This window comes from Plectropomus leopardus, chromosome 9, assembly GCF_026936395.1.
Source record: "Plectropomus leopardus strain MGB_pleo_1.0 chromosome 9, ASM2693639v1, whole genome shotgun sequence".
Lineage (NCBI taxonomy): Eukaryota > Metazoa > Chordata > Actinopteri > Perciformes > Serranidae > Plectropomus > Plectropomus leopardus.
In genome coordinates this window covers 19562537-19585068 of record NC_142184.1, presented here as the reverse complement: position 1 = coordinate 19585068, position 22532 = coordinate 19562537, and the positions used below count along the sequence as shown (strand labels likewise).

General features: G+C 40.7%; 1 protein-coding gene across 1 annotated transcript in view; it reads right to left on the bottom strand.

The window, feature by feature from the left end:
• Positions 1-22532, bottom strand: part of LOC121946721 (low-density lipoprotein receptor-related protein 1) — a 108797-nt gene that overhangs the window by 74362 nt on the left and 11903 nt on the right. The window contains exons 2-3 of the mRNA XM_042491442.2: positions 16618-16758; positions 1960-2097 (exon numbers count right to left, since the gene is read on the bottom strand). Of these exons, the coding sequence (XP_042347376.2) occupies positions 1960-2097; positions 16618-16758 (279 nt within the window). The remainder of the gene's footprint in view (positions 1-1959; positions 2098-16617; positions 16759-22532) is intronic.

Sequence of the window (22532 nt, the reverse complement as noted above, 5' to 3'; positions counted from 1 at the left end):
GGTACTTTGAAAAAATGTTATCACAATTCCATTTTTTTTTTTTTAATTATTAGTTATGTGGATATAATGACTAAGTGGGTAAAGGCAAGTATTAAAACAAGTAAAACTGTCTGATGAGTTGAGAAAAGTACATCATGTTACTGTAATGCAACCTTTAAAATCAGGAAAAAACACCATTTCACCATATCACGATATGAAAATATTCAGTATATTATCTCATATCTTGATATAATAATAATAATTATTATTATTATTATATTGTTATATTGCCCAGTCCTAGGCTGGATGGTCTGCCCCAAAAAACAACAGAGAAGCTTGGATTCCAACACACTGAGGCGTTTTTACACTGCCTGTTCAAGGTGGTAATATTGCGCTGTTGTGCTGCCTCAACCCTCTGTTTCAAAGTTACGATCGTGGATTAGGGGGACAGAGTTGTCTCACTATTGAGCGAGCAAATTAGTTAGTTACAACCTGAATCAAGGTCGATGTAAAAGGGACAGCCTGCAGGATGGGACAATGGACGGGACAGGTGTGACGTTTTAATTGAGCGGTATGCATGCGACCCACCATGGGAGATTCAAAGAGCAGCTAGCAACTTAGTAGCTAACTCAAAGAAGAAGACAGCTGCTGTAAATGTTTGCAAATTAGGAAAATAATGAGATCAGTCACCATATAACGGTGTCAGTAAATGATTGATGTTGACATGTTATTATAAAGCATTGCAAATGCCTATGTTGTGTTTCAAATTAGAGTCTGATGCTGTTGCGTTAAATGTCACGTCCTTCAAACCTCTTTTGCTTCTGCCATGCCACCATGCTGTCTAAAATGACACTCTGGAGTGACATGAAGCTGCATTTGTTTGGTTCTTTGTAAAAATGCAATGGCAGCATAGAGAAGGGACTTCATAGTGGCCCTATAGTGCCGTCTCTGTGTAAAAAGGGCTTAAGAGGGAGTGTGCCTTCATTCTCTGCTCAGGACACCATTACTCCACTATATCTTTTCTTAGCAAATAGCTGTAAGCTGCAATATCAATGCTCTGAATGCAGCATACACCTCCTTTAAAACACATAAAGCTGGCTAGATAGATAAAAAAACACAACTCAAGACCACATTAAACCAACCTAAATTATCTACAATGACTCAAATTTACACTTGCAGATACTGGCATAGACAACATAAACTTTGATTGATACTTTAAATGAAGCAGAAGAGATAAGGTGATCCACGATTATGGACACTGTTTGACAGCCTGGCAGAGCAACCCATGTTCCAGGACTTTGGTCCACTGAGACTTGATTGTAAATATTTGATTAAGTGATTTCATATTCCAGGAAAAGGGATTTGACACTGAAGCGCAGCGCATGACTACTACAACAAGCAAAATAAGAGACAGATACACAGGTGTGCTCAACAGAAATTAAAAGCATGTTACCCAACATGAGTTATTGCAACTATTAACGGGCAGCAATTCAGACAGCTGTATCTGAGGATTGCCTTGTTGAATACTGAGGCAATCCTCTGTAGGCTGCCAGTGTTTGCTCCTTTGTCTGCAGCAACAAAGACCGACACTATGGACCCAATATGTTCCATCGCTCATTCCTCTATCGACTCTAATTAATAGTAGAGGATTTGATGGGATTCTTCTCCAGCTGCATCCTGGCTGAATGCTCATCATTCCCAAAGGGATTGGAGAAGCAGCCTCATAGCTGAGCTGATTGATAAATTAATGACTTTTTTCCCCAGAAAGAGAAATTCCATTGTAATTGCACAAGCCAGAAGCAGGCCAGCTCATTAAAGGGCCTAATAGAGGAGATTATTGGATAGAGATTATAGTTTTGGATGGGAAGACAAGGAGATGCTAGCAAGAAGAAACTGGCCGGTCATTTTTGACCCACAACAAAGTCCGATAAGTGGGAGTTAGCAGATGTGTCTGTATGTATGCCTCTGTGTGTTCATTACCTCTGCAGTGAGGACCTTCATCCCAGCCATCGGAGCAGTCAGGAACTCCATCGCACAGTTTGCTCATATGAAGACACACGTCCGCGTCCAGGCACCCGTGTTCATTGACAGGACACTGGTTCACCCTGTTGTGTGAGCCTGGAAAACAAGAACAACACGTGTAAGCGAACAGCAGCACAAAACAGAATATATAAAGAATCGAAATGCAACAATTAACATTGGTCAAAGGAACCTCTTTAAATGCAACAAAAATGTGATGAATTTGAAATGTGTGTGTATGGCTTGATAAAACTATTAAAAACAGCACCACCACACAGATATTTATATGGTTGGACTGTGGCTATAGGTAAGGCTGAATCCCTTGTTTTGGGCCCTTTAACCTGTAGATATTATTACACTTTAAAGATCTCAGTCATGACCAAAAGAAAAAGCATCCCTAACAGCACAGCAGTTAGAAAATGTCTGATATTTTAATTCAAATCTTATTAATACTCTTTATCATAGCTCAAGATCTGTCAACAACCCAAAGATATTCAGTCTACTGTCACAGAGGAGTAAAGAAACCAGGAAATGTTTTCATATTTAAAAGGTGGTATCAGAGCATTTTCACTTTTTTGTCTTAAAAAATACTCATTCATTTTCACTCAATCAATTATCAGATTAGTTTATGATGAATTTAATAGTTGATTTAATGGTTGTAACTCTACATCAAAATCGCCCTCCACCCTATGTGTAACCTGTATGATGAAACGTGGTCAAAATGATTTTCAAATGGTCCTCAACATTGGATTAAACAACTGAGGAAATCAGAGTGTGTCTTTAAACTGGCTGTCTTACCTCACTAAAGAAGGCTTCTAGTCTTTAAATTGATTTCTCTCATGTTGTGAGGACAGTATCATCAATCAGCATTACAAAGTCAATTTAGAAAACAATCTCTACAATACATTGTTGCGGTGGAACAAAAGCTAACAGGTTAAATTTTACACTGAAATATAAAATTGTAGTGACCTTCGGGCAGATAAAGGGTTCAGACTTTTTAGCACTGAATGTTCCCTGCATGTGTCAAAGAGTGGGTTATTATGCACATGTGACATATGAGCATTCATGCATCACTGTGTACACCCTAAATGTGTGCAGTATGACAAAGCCATGAAGTATGGTCTGCAAATGTGATTATTTGGCAGAAAATCACAAAAGTAAACACTGACGACGATAAATTGAATCCAAAGGGGTGTGGAGGGTAAAGGACAGAACGTGATCTCCTCTGGTCCAAAAAGCAGGGATTTTTTTTTTTTTTTTTGCATCACAGCAGAACATACAGTAGATGCAGTCTCTTCCCTTCATTCTCTCCCACTCTTCTCTCTATCTCTCCTCTCAGCCCACACTGCAGTGCAAACAGTTTGCTTTGGCTGTTTTTCTTCTTCCTCCTCCTCCTCCTCCACCTCGTTCCCTTTCTCTCTCTCTAACATCTGCTGACCCATTTTAGAAAAACACTAGAAGCAGAGAAAATAAAGTTCATTGCCTTCACAGGAAACGATCTGTGGAGTTCTGCGGGTTATGTACGATGCTGAGAGAGGCTTTGAGAGGATGATGGCTGAATTTGTGCAGGCTGAGCTGCAAACCTGTTTGAGATGCCCCCTGCAGAATAGGACATACACAAAGTCTTCAGTGTGACAAAATGCAGTTCATTTGACCCATAATTCTGCCTCAAGTCTCTGAGGACAGAGATTGTTGTACTGTAACAAAAATACAATTTACTTGACATTCAGTTTGTCTCTGTGTCATGCACATGCAGTTGAAATGTGAGAAGTTAATAGGTCTTAGAGCAAAGTAAAAAATACATCTTTCTCATATTCTTGTGCCATCAAATGAATTAAAGTGTGGATGTCCATAAAGACTTATGAGGGAGAACATTTGCCTGCACGACGGCACTCCCTGAAGAAAACCACAAGCATTCCCTGTAAGTCCTCTCTATCCATCCAATAGATTAGTAACCGCACACAGATCAAAAAATGTAATTCAGTTAAAACAAGTACCTTAAAGTGACAAGAGCTTCCATAATGATCCCACCACAGCAGCCTGTTTGGAAAATGTGCCACGTTCGAACAGAGAATTAGCTTCTAATACATTGGGCTTAGGGAGAGGGAGAGCTCTTCCATCTGGGGGATGCTAGCATATTAGCAGCCCTCCTGCAGCCTCGGCCTCTAAGCCAGCCTGATTTACATTCAATAAACTGCCAACCTGGGGATTTCTGCATAAACTGCAGTACCGAGAATAAACTGCCATGCACACTGGGAATGAAACCCTGCCAAGAATTTATCATTTGTCAACAATTTTCTGTGAGTATAAAAGACGAGTCATGGTGAAAGTCATCTGAATGACACCCACTGCACAAATCTGTGTCTCTGCAACTTGGCATACAATAAGCACATTTGACAGAAACTGATGTGTTGAGGACTGAGCTGACAGTCAGATAAACTAATTCTCTGAAATAAAGTCTGAAATACACTTCGCCCCAGAAACCATGCGCCTGCAAACTGAAGCTACCAGAAGACTGAAGAGACAACAACTTTCCATCACACCCTCTCCTCCCCCTTCCACTCACCAGGCAGCAGCAAGTTTTTGGAAACACACTAACAACTGCCAGCGATACACAACAGCCGGAATGAATTGTTTGAGTTCCACAACACAGTAATACCTTGGCAGAAGCTGAATAGGGACCAGCAGCAGAAAACTAGATAGAAAGGACAATATAGAGGATTAAATAACTTTGCAGGAGGGACAATGGAGATGAACCCTGTACTCCCTGCTCCAGTTTGGGAAGTTGTTGGCAGTGTATTACAATAAGCTCCCCTCATACTGGCAGTAGCCATTTCCTGCGTCATCTGTCAGTGGAAGCAGAGCGTTACTGTGCAAATCTGAAGAGAAAGAATACAGCACAACTTCTTCCGTCTTTACGCACACACACATACATACACACACACACACACACTCACACACAACACAAGCTGAGATAATGTATTTTTTAGCTGCTGACTTTTAAAACTACAGGTCTGCTTTCAAGTTGTTTTTCTCCTATGTTTAAAATAAAGATGCAACAACACAATTGATTTGAGCCAAAGTGGGATTTGGAGAAATTCAAACTTCACAGCATCAACTAGTCATTGTTACACAGTGAACAACTATCCTTTTTGGCAACTGTTTTGTTTTGTTTCTTTTGAAATTTCTTGGATATTAGGTTTGGGTTCTCCAAAACAATTAAAACAGCCTTTTAAACCAAATTAGGTGAAATTGTTTTCTCAAAAAAGGCCTACATTCAGCACATTTTATTTGGACTATTTCTATAAAGACCAGCATACATCACCATCCAGATAAGTACTTCAAGGCAGGAGCAAAGACAATTTAGAGTAGATCATTTTACTACTGGAGCCCAGAATTGCATTGTTGTCATAAACAGGAAGACCTCCTTTTGCTCCTGAACATTAATGTTTTTGACATCTACCATTTGACACCTTTCACTGTCAAACTGTAGATTTATGTGTCAGTGAAGCAACAGTAGCCCATGTAAAGTAATATATCAAGTCTGCAGTGCCTTTTCTGAACTGAAAGATCATTACATCAAGATGCTTCAAGGCAAAGCCAACTACAAGTTACAGTTCCATGAATTTGGAAACTTCCCAGAAGCCTCTGGCTGTATAGACTGTGTAGACGTCCTGTTCCCATCTAAACTCGCTCCACCCCAGATGCTGAGGAGAACAAGAAATAAACTATCTGGGTTTCTATAAATGTTTTGGGAGTAGGCATGAGACAATATGAAAATGTAATGTCATGATTATCCTGGTCAAAATAATTGCAATTTACAATATTATCCTGATAATCATCAAAACAGGCTAGAATCTGTTAAAACTGCACTAAAACATACTGGAATCACATTTCATTACACTTTGTTAGGAAGCAAACATTTGTATTGCATCACAGATAGGACACAAATATGTTTTAGTAAACATCAACAATCTAACAATCATTACAAAGGCAGGCTTTGTCATCTTTTGAAATAAATCACGCTAAATCTCAAATAAGGTGTTTTTTTTTCATTTTTTGAGGTTGGTGCATATGCAGCCTGTTTTTGCAGAGTCTCCTTTATTGTTGGTTGCCCAGATGTCTCTTTGGGCACTGCTGGACACAGTATTCATAATTATCCCAATAATGAAAATTCACTACTATCTCCTAATTGTGAGTGTTGTTTTTGTTTTGTTTTGTTTTGTTTTGTTTTGTTTTGAAATCGTGACCCGCAACAAAATCATATATCATCCCATCCCTAATCGGGAGTAGAAAGCGTATTTTTACAGTCCTCAAGCACTGTTGCTCAGTGGAAATATATAATTTGTGATTAAAAGACTGAACTTTATCCTTGTCTCTTCTTTACATACTCAGATTGAAAAGGGAGATAATACTGAGAACCCGAAACTTAGGGCTTCTGTTTCATCCATACTTGAATGAAGCATATAATCATTTGCAGAGCATAAAGAGAACATTGACTTACGAACACAGAAAATATATCATTATTACAACAGCAGTCCTTTACAACAGGATTTTCCATATGTATTTATGAGTGTAAATTGTGCTTTTTGACATGTCTGTTTGAGTTTACTTCCTGCTTTTATCAGATTGCCTTTGGTTAAAATATACTTAAACAAGTTAAAACACTAGATAGTGTGAAATTATTTCTTTCTGTCACTTGAGATCTTTTTTCCTGACTGAATGAGGACTTACACAAGTGGTTGTCTTGTTCAGCTGAGTCTTAGTCAACTTTAAATTTGTAAGTGTCCTTATCAAAATTATGATCCTTTCTTAATTCTAATTCTAAAACATCATAAACTATTCTAGATTAAGCCCTGCTTCTGGGTTAATTTTTACCCTGTCAGTGAAATCAGTACTCATTCTATTTACAGCTAACACAGGCAACTTCATCTTAACCCTTAACTTGCATTAGAGAGTTTCAGCTTTCAGCTCCATTTAATTCTCAATTTACATGTTTCTGTGGCATGTCATGTAGTTGCCAGTCAGCATGCATTTTTATTGCTATATGTGAAAATAAATGCATCACTTAAATTGGAGCGACTCACAACCTGAACTTAAAATATTAAATTTTAAATGTCGCAGAACTGCTTAAACCTTCAGACGAATCATTCGGTTCATATTTCACCAGGCTGACAGATCTACTATCCCCATTTAAATAAAAGAGCATTTCCAAAATGAAAATTTACTTTACAATTCACTGATCTGGACAAAGTAATTCATATGTTTTATTATCATACTTAATCCAGCAAATTCCTATGTTCTTGCCTCGCCTTGAGTCAGAAGTGCCTCCTCGCTCTCAGCCTATAAAAAATGCAACTGCCAGGATTTGTATGAAACCAAGAGATAAGATCTATCATCCCGTGGCTTAAATTTCCTACCACGCTGGTATTACTTTTGCTGTTATTTTTACTCTTTGTAAAATGCTTTGCAACTCTCTTTAAAAGTTCCATGAAACATAGATAAGGTTATAAAATGATAATCATCTCCATCTGTGCAGGGCCACAACAGAGAAATGTGAGACCACTTCGATTTGCAACCAGGTGCCTTTCTGAAACCATTCCTTCTCTCGCTTCAGCGCAGACAAAACTACAAATAAGGTACCACAAAGAGAACCGAATACATATGAAAGAAATCATTTTGAAAAATGAAGATTTGACATGGCAATCAGGATAATACAACAGGAGCGCTCTGTCGATTAAATTAGGTATCATTTGCCTTAAAGTATCATTAGCAGGTGCTGCAGAATTTGAAGGGATATAATTCTGACAGAGCAAAATTTAAGAAAAACTCAACATGTCGCTTCACTGGGATAGTGCAGACTCTTCAGTGAGTTTGGCAGCCTTGGAGACAAAAGCACTGCAAGTGAGAACAATGTGAGAAGTTTGGCAGTGCCGTGGATAACAGACAAAGAAAAAGAGGGGAAATTACAACCCTCACACCTATTAGAGGGCAGAGTGAAGATAATTACATTATTGCACTAAACTGTGTGATCAGCTAACAGTGATATTAGCATATCCCCACTGTGTCCTCAGGGATCTTAATTGTTGAAAATCTTTCTCCAATCTGCTGCGTTATCTCTCTCTGTCTCTCTTATAAGAATCACATATTATGTATCGCTGGGATTCATAATGATTAAAACATTGTAAATTATGAGTCATTATGCAGAACTTGTGTTCAGCTTTTTTGAAATTGCAGCTCACACTCTTTGGAGTGAAATATGACTTTGTGCAAAGACAATATTACTCATTTCCCTGAGCACAGTGTGGATTTAGGTAATGCATCACTACCTGTGTCACCTTCAAATAATTCCCCCAATACAGAGAGCCTCACTTGTGGCTCTGGGTTCCACTAACTTTTCTGACTGGCACTAGGCATTATTGTTGCAACCAGAAAGGATAGTCTCTCCAAATGCTAGCTTCCCTCCAACACCTCAACCTTTGGACCCCACCATCCCCCACCCCAAGTTCTCGTAGTTATGCAATGACCTTAAATTTGGATCCCCTGTCGATCTTTTGTCCTCAGCATAAAAGCCTGCTTTTCTTCCTGCTCTTCGGGTTCCATGCCAGCCCCTGACTGACTCCCATAAAGTCTGCTGTCAGCTCGAATGAATATGTTGTGCGGGGTGACAGGCAGGCCTGCCCACTGACTAACTCTCCCAGCTCTGGAATCACACTTTACAGCAGCATGCACAACAAGCACATGGCCATGCCAAACCCTACTGAGGCAGCCACAGCTCACAGGACCAACAGTCCAGACATATAGTATAGCACATTGTGCCCTCACTGAAACAAGACATGATGTGCTCTTTTTTCCAACATGCTCACCATAAGCTTAAAGTATGAATATGAATAACAATCACCCAAGACAATTCAGTTAATGAAGAAATTTTGCAAATGCATTCTGCTGTGAATTATTGCACTTTAATGTAATCAGGTCTCTTAGGTAAAGAAATCAGCTACAGAGATCCTTGACACATGGATCATGGTTTAAAAAAAACAAAATAAAACTAAGGCTGGAAGTGACTCAGAAATATGTCAGTCAAGTGGTACTCATGCATTATAGTAAACAAGCCAAGTTAGTCCTCTGAGCTAATGTGGGTTGTCTACACTTACGACAGACTGGAAATGTGCAACATTTTTCTCACCCTGGGTCAATAACTGTCTATACTGGAGAGCAGCTTGAAAGTGAGGGAGTGTCAGGGGGTATCGGGGGGCAACACTATTGTACTAAAATAAATAGTTTGTAGATTTTCTATGAGCATTGTCAGATTTTTTCCCTTTCTTTGAAATCTTTTTTATCCCACACAAACCATCATAATCAATTGACATGAATTTGATCTGACTAGTTCCACTTATTTTTTTTACAAACTGCAAATGTTTTACAGAAACCTTTAAACCCTGCAGGGGGTGAGTATTTGACACTTAAAAAGGATAAATCTTGGTGGAGTATCACTTAAAGCTGCGTTTTCTTCCAGTAAAACAGCAATGCAAATCTATTAAATCTGTGTTTAGCTTGTTCAGACATTTAAGTCTGTTAAATGTGGTGCCACAGAGTAATACAGTATGGTCTCCAGCTTCAAACACAATCAAACTGTCACTGCGTAAAATGCACCGCAGACCATTTCCCCAAAGTAACACACAAAGACAGCTAACGAAAACAAACCAACAAACCATCTGCAACCAGGGGAGGAAAGCTGTGAGGCAATTACACCAGAGGAAAGACTGGAGATGAGATATGAGGAACAGAGATGACTTGAGTCTAGCGTCTCCGCCTGCTTTGACAGACGGAGAGGAAGACAGCAGGACACAGGAAAGAAAGAAAGAGGGAGAGAAGGAGACAGGGCGTGGAGGAGACAGCAGAGAAAGCGAAGTGGTGCCTGTGTGGCGTGAGAAAGCCCTGTGTTCTCTGTCTGTTGATAGGCCGGTGAAGCTGAGGAGGGCTCAGGGCCGCAGACCAGAGGGATTTACAGGGCTTTGCTCCTTCCTCTGTGGAAGCAGTGTGTCAACCGCTGCCACTACAGACCCTCCTGCCCCTGCATGGTGCCCCCTGTGAGTACAGCTACATGACTGACTATAGGCTATGAAAAGAACCCCCCTCCCCACCTCAACTTCACTGTAAAAGGCGGTTACTACAGAGAATGGATCAGCGCTTTACAAAGCCATTTCCATTTTCCTCCTCAGCCTAAATGCTAATCTGCTCATTTTCACCCGTACAAAGGCTTTTCCTGTAGGATCATCCCTTCTCCCCATCGCTCCATGTCTCCATCCCATCCCACCACCTTAGCAGTCGGCTCTTCCTGGTCGTCTTGGAGAGGCTGCTGAGGCATGACAGTCAGATGGGCCGGACAAAGGAGCAGGCTGGCGAGCGTCCAGAGGGGACTTGAGGGCAAGAGATGGACAGATAACCTTGTTGTGTGGCCTACAGCCGCCTCAGGCAGCTGCACCGAGATGATAACTCAATCTTGCCATCAGACCTCCCCAACAGCTCGGGCCCCAGGCCACGGCCTCCACTGACACGGGCCAGAGCGTGTGGGCCAAGGGACATGATGTGGTAGTGTGTTGGGAGTTGCTTTGACCACAGTGTCTTGCCACTACTGTTACATCAGACTAACTCTTTGAAGTGAGTGGACTGTCCTGTTGAGGACATGAAAGTACATGTCTACTGGAAGCTTAACATGAAAGTGTGTGTCTGGATTTCAGGGTCCACATTTGGCCATTGTTACATTAAATGCTTTCAGCCTCTTCAGCCAAGGGTCCCTCTGTTTCATTATGAAACTGCATTCCAAGGTATATCCCCTCAAAATTACTTTCAAGCATCAGTAAGGTAAAACAAACGAATTTGTATGCGACTATGCGAGCGCACAACTTCTTGTAGCCTTTAGAGACCACTTTAATGACAGCCTGACAGTACGAGCACAGGGAGTGGCTTGCATTTGCAAGTGTTAACTACTCTTGAGTTATCAGCTCATTTTCTCCCCCTGAATGAAAGTGGATAGCACTGCGTGGGAAAAGAAAGGGAACGTTATTTGCATGATTGAGATGCATTTCACCCCCTGCTTGGAAGTCCTCCTGCGGACATTTTCATGCTAAATCAGGGGCTAAAAAGTCTAACAGAGAATTAGGCGCAGACAATTGTTGCATAAGGCTTTTTTGATGATGAAAGGGATTCCTTCATGGCAAGCACTTCTCGTGATGGAGAAAGTGCTTACATGCTAGGGCTTATTCAAACATCTGTTCCCATTCGCTGGCTCAACCACAGTGAATGTGGTTCACGCAAGAATCATAATTGCATACAGACTTGGGATGCAGACATGGAGACAGTGTTTTGTACTGCAACTGTTCCAACAGTGCTGTGAAATCAAATGAAAGTTGTGACACAGCACTTTTATATCTAACAACAGCCAAAAATGCCAAAATCCCTTTTTTTGTTGATACAGTGAGATGGAAGATTTTAGCAGAGAAATATGGAACCATCTCCAAAACTTTTAGCTAGTTTTTATTGTAAAATACTAAATTAACATCCTTAAAACCCTCAATCGCTCCATAACTAAGCCGATAAATAAAGAGCTGAAAAGAAGTTAAATCAATGCGAAATAGGGGTGGGAGAAAAAGTCAATATAGCACATATATCAGGATATTTTATGGAGCAAAACTGTATTGAAAAATTGATGCAAAGTATTGACTTTTTTATTCTATACATAATTAACATTGCTAACACAAATGAAATCCTTTCAGCCTACTACAATGTGGAATCGTTTGCTTTTTCAATCCACTACATACATTTTGCCACAATAAAAAAGACTAAAACTAGATACACATACTGACATCGTCAACTTATGATATAAAACAGATGTTATCTTATGAGATAAAGCAGATGTTGTCAAACCTTTGAAAACTTTGACAAGTTTTAAGCTTCACAATCTTCAGCTGAAAAAAGGTCATAAATAACAATATATTGCAATATAGCAATCTATTGATCTATAAATCATTTATTCATCACATGGAATTATACAAGGTACAACAGTGAAGTATGATCCCATCAGCTCCTTTAACTTGTGCACTTTAATTCAGTCCTTTTTCGCATCTTCTTACATTATTGGCTGCTGCTTAAAAATTGTGTTTTCTGATCGTTCTGCTAGCAGTGCTCCTCAGCAGGACCAGGACAGCACCTTACATTCCCACTGACACACTGTATCATGTGGCGTCTGGTGATTCCCATCCCTAACCCCCCCTCTGAAAAAAAAACCCTTTGTTTTCTTTAATACTCATATCTGTTGTCAATAAACCTTTTTTTTCAAGAGAAAAAGACCTTCCATGGAGAATAGTGCACACAAACCCAACAGGTTGTATAATAAAAACAGCGCATACACAAAGAAAAATCACAACCTCAAAGTTTTAATTCACATTTTGGCTCATCAGTCCTTTGCGGACTTCAGCACACTGTCTGCTCAACATCTGCGAGGGAGGCCAAGCACTGACATCAACAACACGCCACTTTATCTCTGCGAGATAGACATAAGATAACCCTTCAACAACCTACCAAAACCACCTATCAGAGCATTAAAAAGCAACAGTCCTTTACAGAGAACCATCGTTGAGACACACAGAGCATATATTCCTGCCCTGAGGGCACGTGTCAACCACTTCCTGAGCCCTAAGCCTGTATGTAATTGAGGTGAAATGGCTTGTCTGAAACCAATTGAAGCCATGCAATGAGGGGGAGTCCCTGGGAGAGGATGACAGGGTCACACCTGCAGACAGGGGCCTGTACAGGCAGACTGCTGATGGCTATCTGAGTGTGTGTACTAGGGGCTATATGAGGGAGCTGCACACTGGGAGTCTGAAGGCTATGACGGCCAAAAAGCTGGCAACCTGCCCAGACCCCCACCGATCCATTTATGATGGCAAGTCATGCAGATCTGTGTGCAAAAACATGCATCCATGCACGTACCATCCCATCACTCTGCTTCAGTGCCCACCTAATAAACAAGCCCACAGGCTAAAGGATGCAACACTGACCCTTGGCATCAATTGCCACTTCAACCACAGCATGTCAACGCCTCATAGGATGCAACGATAAAACCCAACTACTGTGGCAGAAGTCTGTCTTTAGCTCCTCAACATAATTACAGCCCAGATGAATGGTTTGGGAACGACAGGCAATTAGACCTCCAGACAGTATGATACTGAGGAGTGCACTTTCTTCCAGCATGGGTACCAGAGGTGTAGATCAAAGAATCACGCCAGACAAAGGTACACATTTACAACACCCACCACTGACAGCAAGTGAATTCATGATCATCATAAACTAAACAGGTGGCATTTACCATAAATAAACCTGGTGCTTCAGCCAAATTAGCTACAGTCATTGTGTGGTTTTCATCGAAGCACTTGAGGATGAGTTGAATGATGCAGAAAGATTTTTGTTTTCACAAGTATCCTTTTCAAATCTATTTACAGGAAAACCTTATCTTCAGAATGATCATTTGTACATTTATTACTTCCCCTGTGTTACATTTAATTCATGAAGAAAGCCTTGTTTTTCTATTATGGCTCTATAGTGAACAAAGATTCCCCAAAAAATGAAAAAAAAAAAATCTTGATTAATTATTGTAAAAGGGGTTGAGTTTAATAACAGCAAATCTATATCACAACATCAGTTTACCAACTCTCACACAGCTTGTTCTGTATAATCCAAGTCTTATTTATCCAGCCGTATGCTCAGTACTTCCTGCATTTTTTAAAAACCTTACTATTTAAAACACTTTTGCATGGCCAGCCTGCAGTGCGCTTGCACTATTTATTCATCAGTGTTTCAAATATTACGATTTTAGTGGAAAAATCCTTGTTTCGGGAAAGTATGGAGCATACAACTGGATAAATGAGACTTAGTGTTAGAGTTTATAAGCAGATATTTTGATGTAGTTATCTAATACAGATCCCTATGACTTCAATTCATCAGCTATGTTTGCTACAATTCTTCGTTCACCATGGAGGCATTCAAGAAAAACAAAGTTTCTTCCTAAATTCAAAGTATCACAGGGCGAGTAGTTGACATACAAATGATCATTTGGACGGTGAAGTATTCCTTTAAGAAATAAAGCTCCATGCTGGCAGCATGTGCTGCCTGCACTGTCACAGTCTCTGATTTAAACGATGGCCAGACTGTAGGGCGATCCCACACCAAGATCGGAGTACAGCCAGCCAAGCTGCCACAGGAGGGAGAGGGGAAGAATAAAAAAAGAGAAAGAAGAAGAAAATAAAAGGAAAATGTTTTTGCCCTGTGAAATCTCCACGAGTACTCTTTGTAAACCAAGCCTGTAGTTAGTAATTAACTTGAACTGGAGATAATGTCGTAATTATAGCATCATGCACAACTCTAATTCCCATCAACATTAACGCATAGAATTGACTGTGTTCAGGGGGCGTGTTGGGACAAAAGTCTAAAGAGCAGGGAATCTTTTTGGAATTCTCTGACTTTGACAAACTAAGGTTGAAAAAGAAAGTTTGACTGCTGTTGTAAACGTTGCGGCTGAGTAAAAAGAGCAATGGATAAACAGATGACACCTTGAACTTTCAAAGTACAAAATTGCATCAACACAAAACTTCCCCAGTTGATCCAGATTTCCGTCCTCCCTCTCAGATGGATCAATGTTTGGCCTGCCTTTATATCTACTATTTTTCTAACAGCTCAGTTAAGAGCAGCCTTGTTTACGGCATGCCGGTCAGGTCGCCTGTTATAATGCTTCCCATTGCGCGGGCTGATGACCTGAAAACTGTTTCACCCCCTGAATGGAAAAGCTAGGATAAAAAGTAAAAAAAAACGTCTGCATTCCTCTGAGTCAGAGCAGGATTTTAAATAACCTTCAGAGCCGTACTCCTCCAAACTCTCCTGTCTCCATCTCTGCTGGCTCAGGCCCATTCTCTCTGCAGCTTTATCTGCAGCGCTCCTTTCCAAACACTACTCACATTTAATGGATGGATCAACTAAACGTCTGAGGATAAAATCACAGTCTGGCTGCCTTTCATTGTGATACTTAAAAGGCGCCTCGCCTTTTGACTGTGCTTGTTAGACTGCAAACACATAGCACTGTACGGAGAAAAAGTGCATTAATTGCAGTAACACATATTTATTATGACTGCCTCAGAAACTTACATGAATAGAGAAGAGCCATAACTAAAAGTAAATTGACAGGCAGAGTAGAGCCCATGGGAAGTGGGTAATTGAGCAGAACATATCTTGATGTTCGGGTGAAACACTGCTCTCCATCTCTCCATGCAGAAGATGAATCACACCATTGTCTGTGTCACCAAATTACATAAGTGCTATGGAAAATTCATTCAGTTCAATTGGATAGTAGAAAGGGGCAGAAATTGAATGGCCGCAGCTTGCTTGAGTGAATTATGTGGGTCACACTTCAAGAAAATTGCTCACGTTCTGTGATTGCTGTTATTTACAAAACTACAATTGATCATTTTCTGTCCCTTTGGAAAAATAATTCAGCAATTTATTTGAGACAAAATTTAATGACTTTCTAAATTTAAAATGAAGCTGCTGGCAGTAAATTATGAATCAATAAATATAGGCAGAGGAGGAGTGACAGAGGAGATGACAGAACTTTTTTTATGAGCTGCAACCAGCAGCTCTATAGCTTGCTCTGTCAGTTGGCTGGTTGCACAGTCCACAAAAATTTCCCCACCCTTTGGCGGCCACAGTTTTTGCCTTAGGAGGGTGAAATTTGGCATGGAGGTCGCAGCTTCTGCAAATTCACGCTTGTTCCATTCAGCTTCACTCTCGTATTTTAGCCCTGAAATAGAAAATGCTACATCTTGTCATCCTCCGCTGTCTCACACATTTTCAATCCCTAATCCTACGTGTTAATACCTAACGGTGTTTTCACCCACAATAACAAGTCCCTTAATGCTGGGTGTCAGCTGCTTGTCTCTGCGCGCCAGACTATTGTGAGAATGCTTGTGGCATGACAGATGTAAGGTGTGGCACATGCAGACAGTAAAATCACCATTAGCGCCTGCATATAAACAGAGGGAAGGCTTTTACCAGGGAGAGTTTATGGATGGGATGGCAGGATGGAGAGGCTGACAGATGTGAGTGGCTGGGACAAGACTCTTAGGGACTGCACTGATCCCGCAAGAGGCCAGACAAGAGCAGACACATCCCTGAACGTTCAGACTAAACACGGCCGCATAATTAGAGCTATAATTCAGCAGAGCAGCCCAGAGCACACACTGCGAGCCTGTGTCCTTCGTAGAAAGGGCATAACCCACCCTCTTATTCAGGTCCAAATTAAACTGTCTGAACATTGTGCTGTTGTCTTTTCAAAGCCATTTAGAGGTAGTGAATTGGATGTAATGTAACATCGTATGCAACAACAACACTGCAGCGACATGAAAAAGGTTGATTTGCAAAACAGCAATTTTGAGTAAACAAAACTGAGTAAAACCAGTACTAGTCTGCACTGCCCTGCACCAACAGCTTGGAGAGAACACGAGAGCCGAGGACGCATGCCTGCCGCGAGACAGTTTTAGTAGCTACTTTCATGCAGGCAGGCATACTTACAGATATCTGGCGATTCGTCCGAGCCATCTGGACAGTCCTTCTCCCCATCGCAGCGCCAGCCTTTGGAAATACAGGTCACCTGGTCCTTACACACAAACTGCTTAGAGCTGCAGGTCTTAGGCTGGTCATCAGCTTTAGGGGCTGAAATAGAAAAAGGAGAAAGTTGATGTGTCATCATGAAAAGAAACTGTGGCGGGTTAGCTTTTTCGATCACAAATATATTTAGAGAGAAGTGCAATTCTCTAGCACCCAGTCGAAAAAATACCAGCAATAATGCAAATGGGTTTTTTTGTTAAATATTCTCCCCTATGCAGAATGTATATAGGAAATTTCTAGCTTCAAGCAGCATAGATCTTAACTCTTAAGGGCAAAGCAACATGCAAGGGTCAACCCAAGTTTACAATGATGTTTTTGTATCAAAAGACCCACAGGCACACTCTATTCAGGAAAAAAAACTCCTCTACAAGTTTACAACCAACAGTGGTGCCTTTTAGTTCTGGGGTTTGTTTGTTGTTTCCTCTCTTCTTACGGACATCTAATTTCTTTCCGCTTTTTTTTTTTTATTACTCTTAAGGTGTTTTTCAACTTTTACCACAGAGGCTCTTTCATGTGTCACAGCACAGACATAACTAGGCATTCAATCACCGCCTGACCCATGGGAAAGTGCAGAGCGCGGTAGTTCTGGGCAGTAAGTCAGCACAGATTGTTGAGGTGTACCACAGGCGAGCAGCACCGCAGCAACGCTCATGACCCATCAGCAGTCTGACACAGCTGACATGCTTTAACTCAGCCACACTCACAGAAAACCCTCGTCAAATGGAGCTCTACCTACACGGTGTTGCATCAGTCTGTCAACACTAAATTAGTCACTTATTTAAAAATGTATCTTAAAGGGCCAGTTATCCCAATTTATAAACAAAACAAAACAAAAAGTCACACTTTCTACCATATATTTTGTTGTGTTTAGCCATGGTTATTTGGATTTGTTTGCCCAAGTTTAAGATAAGATAAGAAGATTAGACATATCCGCCATCACCACAATACAACTGAGGTGAGTCAAATTTCAAATGTGCTGTTTTCCAACACTGGAAATCTATATTTTCAAAATCTTCGTTCCTGTAGCTCTTAAAGGAATACTTTGCAGATTTTCAACCAGCACTGTATCGCAATAATGAGTGCATCTGTAAATGAACCCTGGTAAACTCCCCTCTATCTAACCAGTGGCTAGATCTCGGTCATTCTGTGGAGTTTCGCTGGCTCGTAGGCAGCCATTCAAACTACAGGCTGTACTTCTGCATTTTTTAGCTATTGCATACCACCCATGTGGCCACCACAGACACGAAGAGTACAGGACTGGACCAAAAGTGCCCCTCTCTTTCTCTCTCTGTCTCTCTGGAACTCAGACCAAACTCATATCAAACAGTAAAACTGGGCAGTGCTGATCAAATATAAATCAAGATAATGTTATTGTACAACCTATTTCTCACCTAAAATATTTTCAGAAACATTCTTTAGTTCCCTGTTTGGCCATAAAAGAGAGTTTGTGAACAGAAGAGGCACCATACTGTTTCCTGCACAGTTAAAATGAAAGCTGAAAAAGAAGGGTCAAATCGTAGCAGCGCTGATCAAATATAATCAAAATTTCTGTTTCTGTGTTGCCTAATTCTCACCTCAAACATTTTCAGAAACATGCTTTAGCTAACAGTTTGACTGTAATATAAGATTTTTATTTTATCAGCCCACTGCCATTGTGTAAAACAGATGAGTTTGCCTTACGTCGCCTTCCAGTGGGAGTGTTTATTTGTCCAGTATGCCGCAGTGCATTCCAGTAGTTGTAGGTTGTCTACCTTTTCAGAAATGTGAATGCCACAGCCCTTTTTTTTCTTTTTTCTCTGGTCACGTAGCACCAAGCTCAAAATTATCTGTGACTTGCTATGGTATAGACAGACCTCGTTTTAAGCAAAGACCATCTTTCCAGCAGGGAAATACTTTTTTAACAATCCACAGAACATGCCAGTTTTTACTGGACATATTTTTCTTGTAGAAAGTAGTTTCAGTTGTTTCAGCAAAGACACGTTGCTGTTGAATCTTTGAACATATGGTTTTAAATGCTTCGAGTACCATCAACTGAATTATTTTCAGCATTTGGAGTAGTGCCAAAAAATTCAGACAGATAGGCCTATCTCAGAAGTTGCTTATATTAAAACCCAAGACTATTTGCACAGCTGCACACCACTGGATGTTTTATTTTGTAATTGACCCCTTAAATGAAACACAATGTTAAAAGACTTTAAGATATACAATTCAGGATTTTCCAACAAAAAAAATGTATAGACTCTCGATTCTCAATCATTATGACTCACTAGAAGTGTTGCGTTGTGTTTTTCTGCAAAGACTCGTTGATGACCATGCACTTCCACAGCGCTCATGTGAGGTCGGGGCTTTATAAAAAGGTAGAGACCACATGCCAGACCACAAGCAAAAGGCATCCAAGAGGCACAGCGCCAAAAAAAACATGAATATAGAGCGGCAAATGCCAAACAGAGAGAATCTAGAGTTGGCTTTTGTGTTCAGTTTCACTTGTGAGCATGTTTACAAACGGTAACCGACAATCCTGCATAAAACGACTTTAAAGGCCATATGCAATTATGAAGAGAGTGAGAATTCATTTTTAGGTTCATCGGTGGCATAATCCTTCACTAAAACAGGAAAATTCAAATCCTTTGACTGGAAATTAAAGCTGAAACTTCCCTCTGAATCTTTCACTCACGTCTTCTCTCAGAATAAGGAAGAATGAAAACATGCTGCCAAAAATATACAAGTGAAATTCTTCCTGCTATGCAAGTGGTCAAAAATGTTACACACAATAAAAAGAGACCACAAAGCCATTTCAGGCAGGAGGTTGCTGTTACTGTACTGTTGTGCAGCAATGGTTGGGGAAGGACACCACCAAAGGGCTCATTGTGATTCTCTGCAGGGACTGAGCCCTCTCTCGCCCTGGATGACTTGCCTCCCTACGTACTTGGCAGGCAGAGAGGTGTTTGGGGTGGGTGGTGGAGTGGGGGTGCACCGCAAGGGGGCTGGGATGTGACTGAAATCACAAGAGAGCATGAGGCTAGTGTATCATTGCAATCACGTTCCCTTTGACTGTCAGACTAAAGGGTTTAGACCCTGGTCTTTTTATTTTTTCATGTGACAGTGAAGTGTACGTGTAAGCACTAAACACTGAGACTACTGAGTGTCATGTTTATGTAAATACAATTAGAAGCTGAAGGGTTGCAGGGATCAGATCACAGCTTTCCTTATGTGAGCAACACCTTGATATTTGAGGAGATTAAGAGAAAGAGAGGGCGCTGGGTTTTAAAATGCAGAGCATTCGCTCCGTTCTTCCCTTCACACAATGGCAGGGCCAAGGCTTACGAAATTAAATTCAAGTGATGCAAGAGAGTGAGATTTAAACTCAGCCATGAGACGCCGTAATACAGAGTGCGTATCAAATGTCGTAAGAATGTGACAGGATATAAAATTCAAGATGAGAGAGCTGTAAAAGAATGGACAGAGCCCAGTGACTGCATCAGTTTAGACAATGTACACACACCCAACCCCTCAGTGAAGCAATGAGAGAGGCTGGCCATGGCCTGGGGCCAACTTGTTAGTTTTGCTTCCTTTTAGATCACCAATGTCCTAGTACATTCTGCATGGCGGTAAATACATTGGATTTGCCTGCGCTTATATGTTGCCATTTAATTTGACTTAACAACCAGCAGCCAAACAAACAGCTGCACTGACTGAGCTCGAAGCATTGAAGACACGCTGCTGTATATGAAGGCATTCCCTCCATCTCTCTGGTCCCTCGTGTGAAGCAGCTGGGCTGAGCCAGTTGTTCCCTATGAGTGGGCATAAAACTGGAAATAAAACATTGTGGGTTCTAATTTTATCATCGCTTTACACACCAGCATGAAGTGACCGCAGAGGGGAGAACCTCTGAGCCTAATTGGAGGTTGTGGTAGAGGAGGGGTTAGAGACTGGGGGAAAGACTGGCAGCCTTCCCCCTCAGCAGTCCTCTTTCAAAGCCCACTGAAATATCTCAAACAGAGATGTGAATTGTTAATTCAGCCTGCAAAGTCGCCGTCTTTTTTTTTCAAAGTTCCTACCAAAATGCTGACAATTTTTGCAGGGTCCAAATCAGGCTGGGAAGTTAAACCATTTGAGTCCACTTTTACCCACAAAGGGGAATGAGAAGGCCTTTATTTAGTCTTCTGGGATTGGCCCAACAGCAAACACCATTCCCATTGAATCAAGGTACATACTCCACTTACAGAAACTCCTATGAGTCCAGAGTGTTCGCCTCCAACAGAGTCCCCTCCTGATAGTGTCATTCCAACTAAAGCATTTCCTGCCACACAGCTGAAAAGCAACTTAATCACACGGCTGTGACTACATGTTAGGAAATCCCAGTGTTCAAACCTTCTATCCACAATACTGGAGGATTATCACATAAAAAATAACAATCTGTTACACATGATCAACTTTTAAAAGTAAGATAAGTACACTTGAACATTAAAAACAGCTCCCTACACATTAAGATAACTTTTGAAAAACAACCATCCTCTGGGTATCTATTAGAGCAAAATAAAAAAAAAAATACATCTAATTAGAGAAGAAAAAAACGAGAAAACCAACTTCCACAGACTAAGTTGAAACCCTCAAGAGTTTTGAGTTTCACACCATTACTCAGTAAGAGCAACTTTGGACGCTCGACAGGAAACAGAGTTTCTATTTCTGAGGATAAATTACATGATGTCCGAACATCTTTATTTGGCTGGTTTAAAAACAACAAACAGCTGTCTTCCACAAAAACCAACATGCCCATCTCTGTCACTCTGATGTAGTTACAATATGTTGCACTGACGGCATATTTTATTTAAAATATCTTTATGGGAGAGCGATACGGCAAAGGCATTAAATATGAGTGCACAAGTCCTTGAGGCGACTGTAAGCTAAGGAATGCCTGAAGGCCAGTACTCTGTATAAATGTCTGGAGTATTCGCACAGTAGACACAGGTTTATTGTTTCTACTCAACCAAACATTCTGATTCTCTACCCTCAACCAAACATCTTATTAAATGTTTTTTTAATGGTTTCGAAGCTCTTGTTTAGAGAGGGAGAAATTTAATGACACTAAATTGGGATGTTTGTGGTCAAAATTAGAAATAATAGACTGTAATTTTATTTTCTTCCTCATTATCTTGTCAAATTAGGAAATCATGGTGAACAAATTGCTGTTTTACTGACCAAAATATATCAATTTGGGGTTCTATTCTATTATGCTGATTTTCAGATTGTTTTGGGTCAATACTAGAACATTTTTACATGCTTCAATGGTCAAAGAGCATCGTTTTCCTCATACTGTCAATGCTGGAATACCTGTATTCACACTCTGTTTGAGAAGGCTCCATTTAGCGCCTGTCTCTGTGAGTCCCCCTCTCAAAAGCTCATTCTGCTCTGATTGGCCAGTGTGTCTTGAGTTTCCCGTATCTCTGTGTCCCTGTGGGACTCCCTAAAACAGTGGTGTTTTACCCAGATGGGCGTGGTTTTGCGGAACGTAGCAGTGCATGCGTCGTCGACCTCTGTGACCGGCTCAATCCTGCTCAACTAGTGCTCTGAGCGCACGCTCATGAGTTTCCTGTGACGGAGGGAAAGTTACATTACATTACTACAAGTCATTTAGGTTACAACTTTTGATTTTCACTATCTGGTCATGCTGACGTTAGAATGCGCTGACAGGTGCTTCATATCATGTGCCATGAAAATATGAGATGAAAATTAGTTTAGTTTAGATTAGTTTTTTCTATCACAGATGGGTGAAATGCTGCAGCACGAGACATGTGCATGCTTACACACGATACATTTTA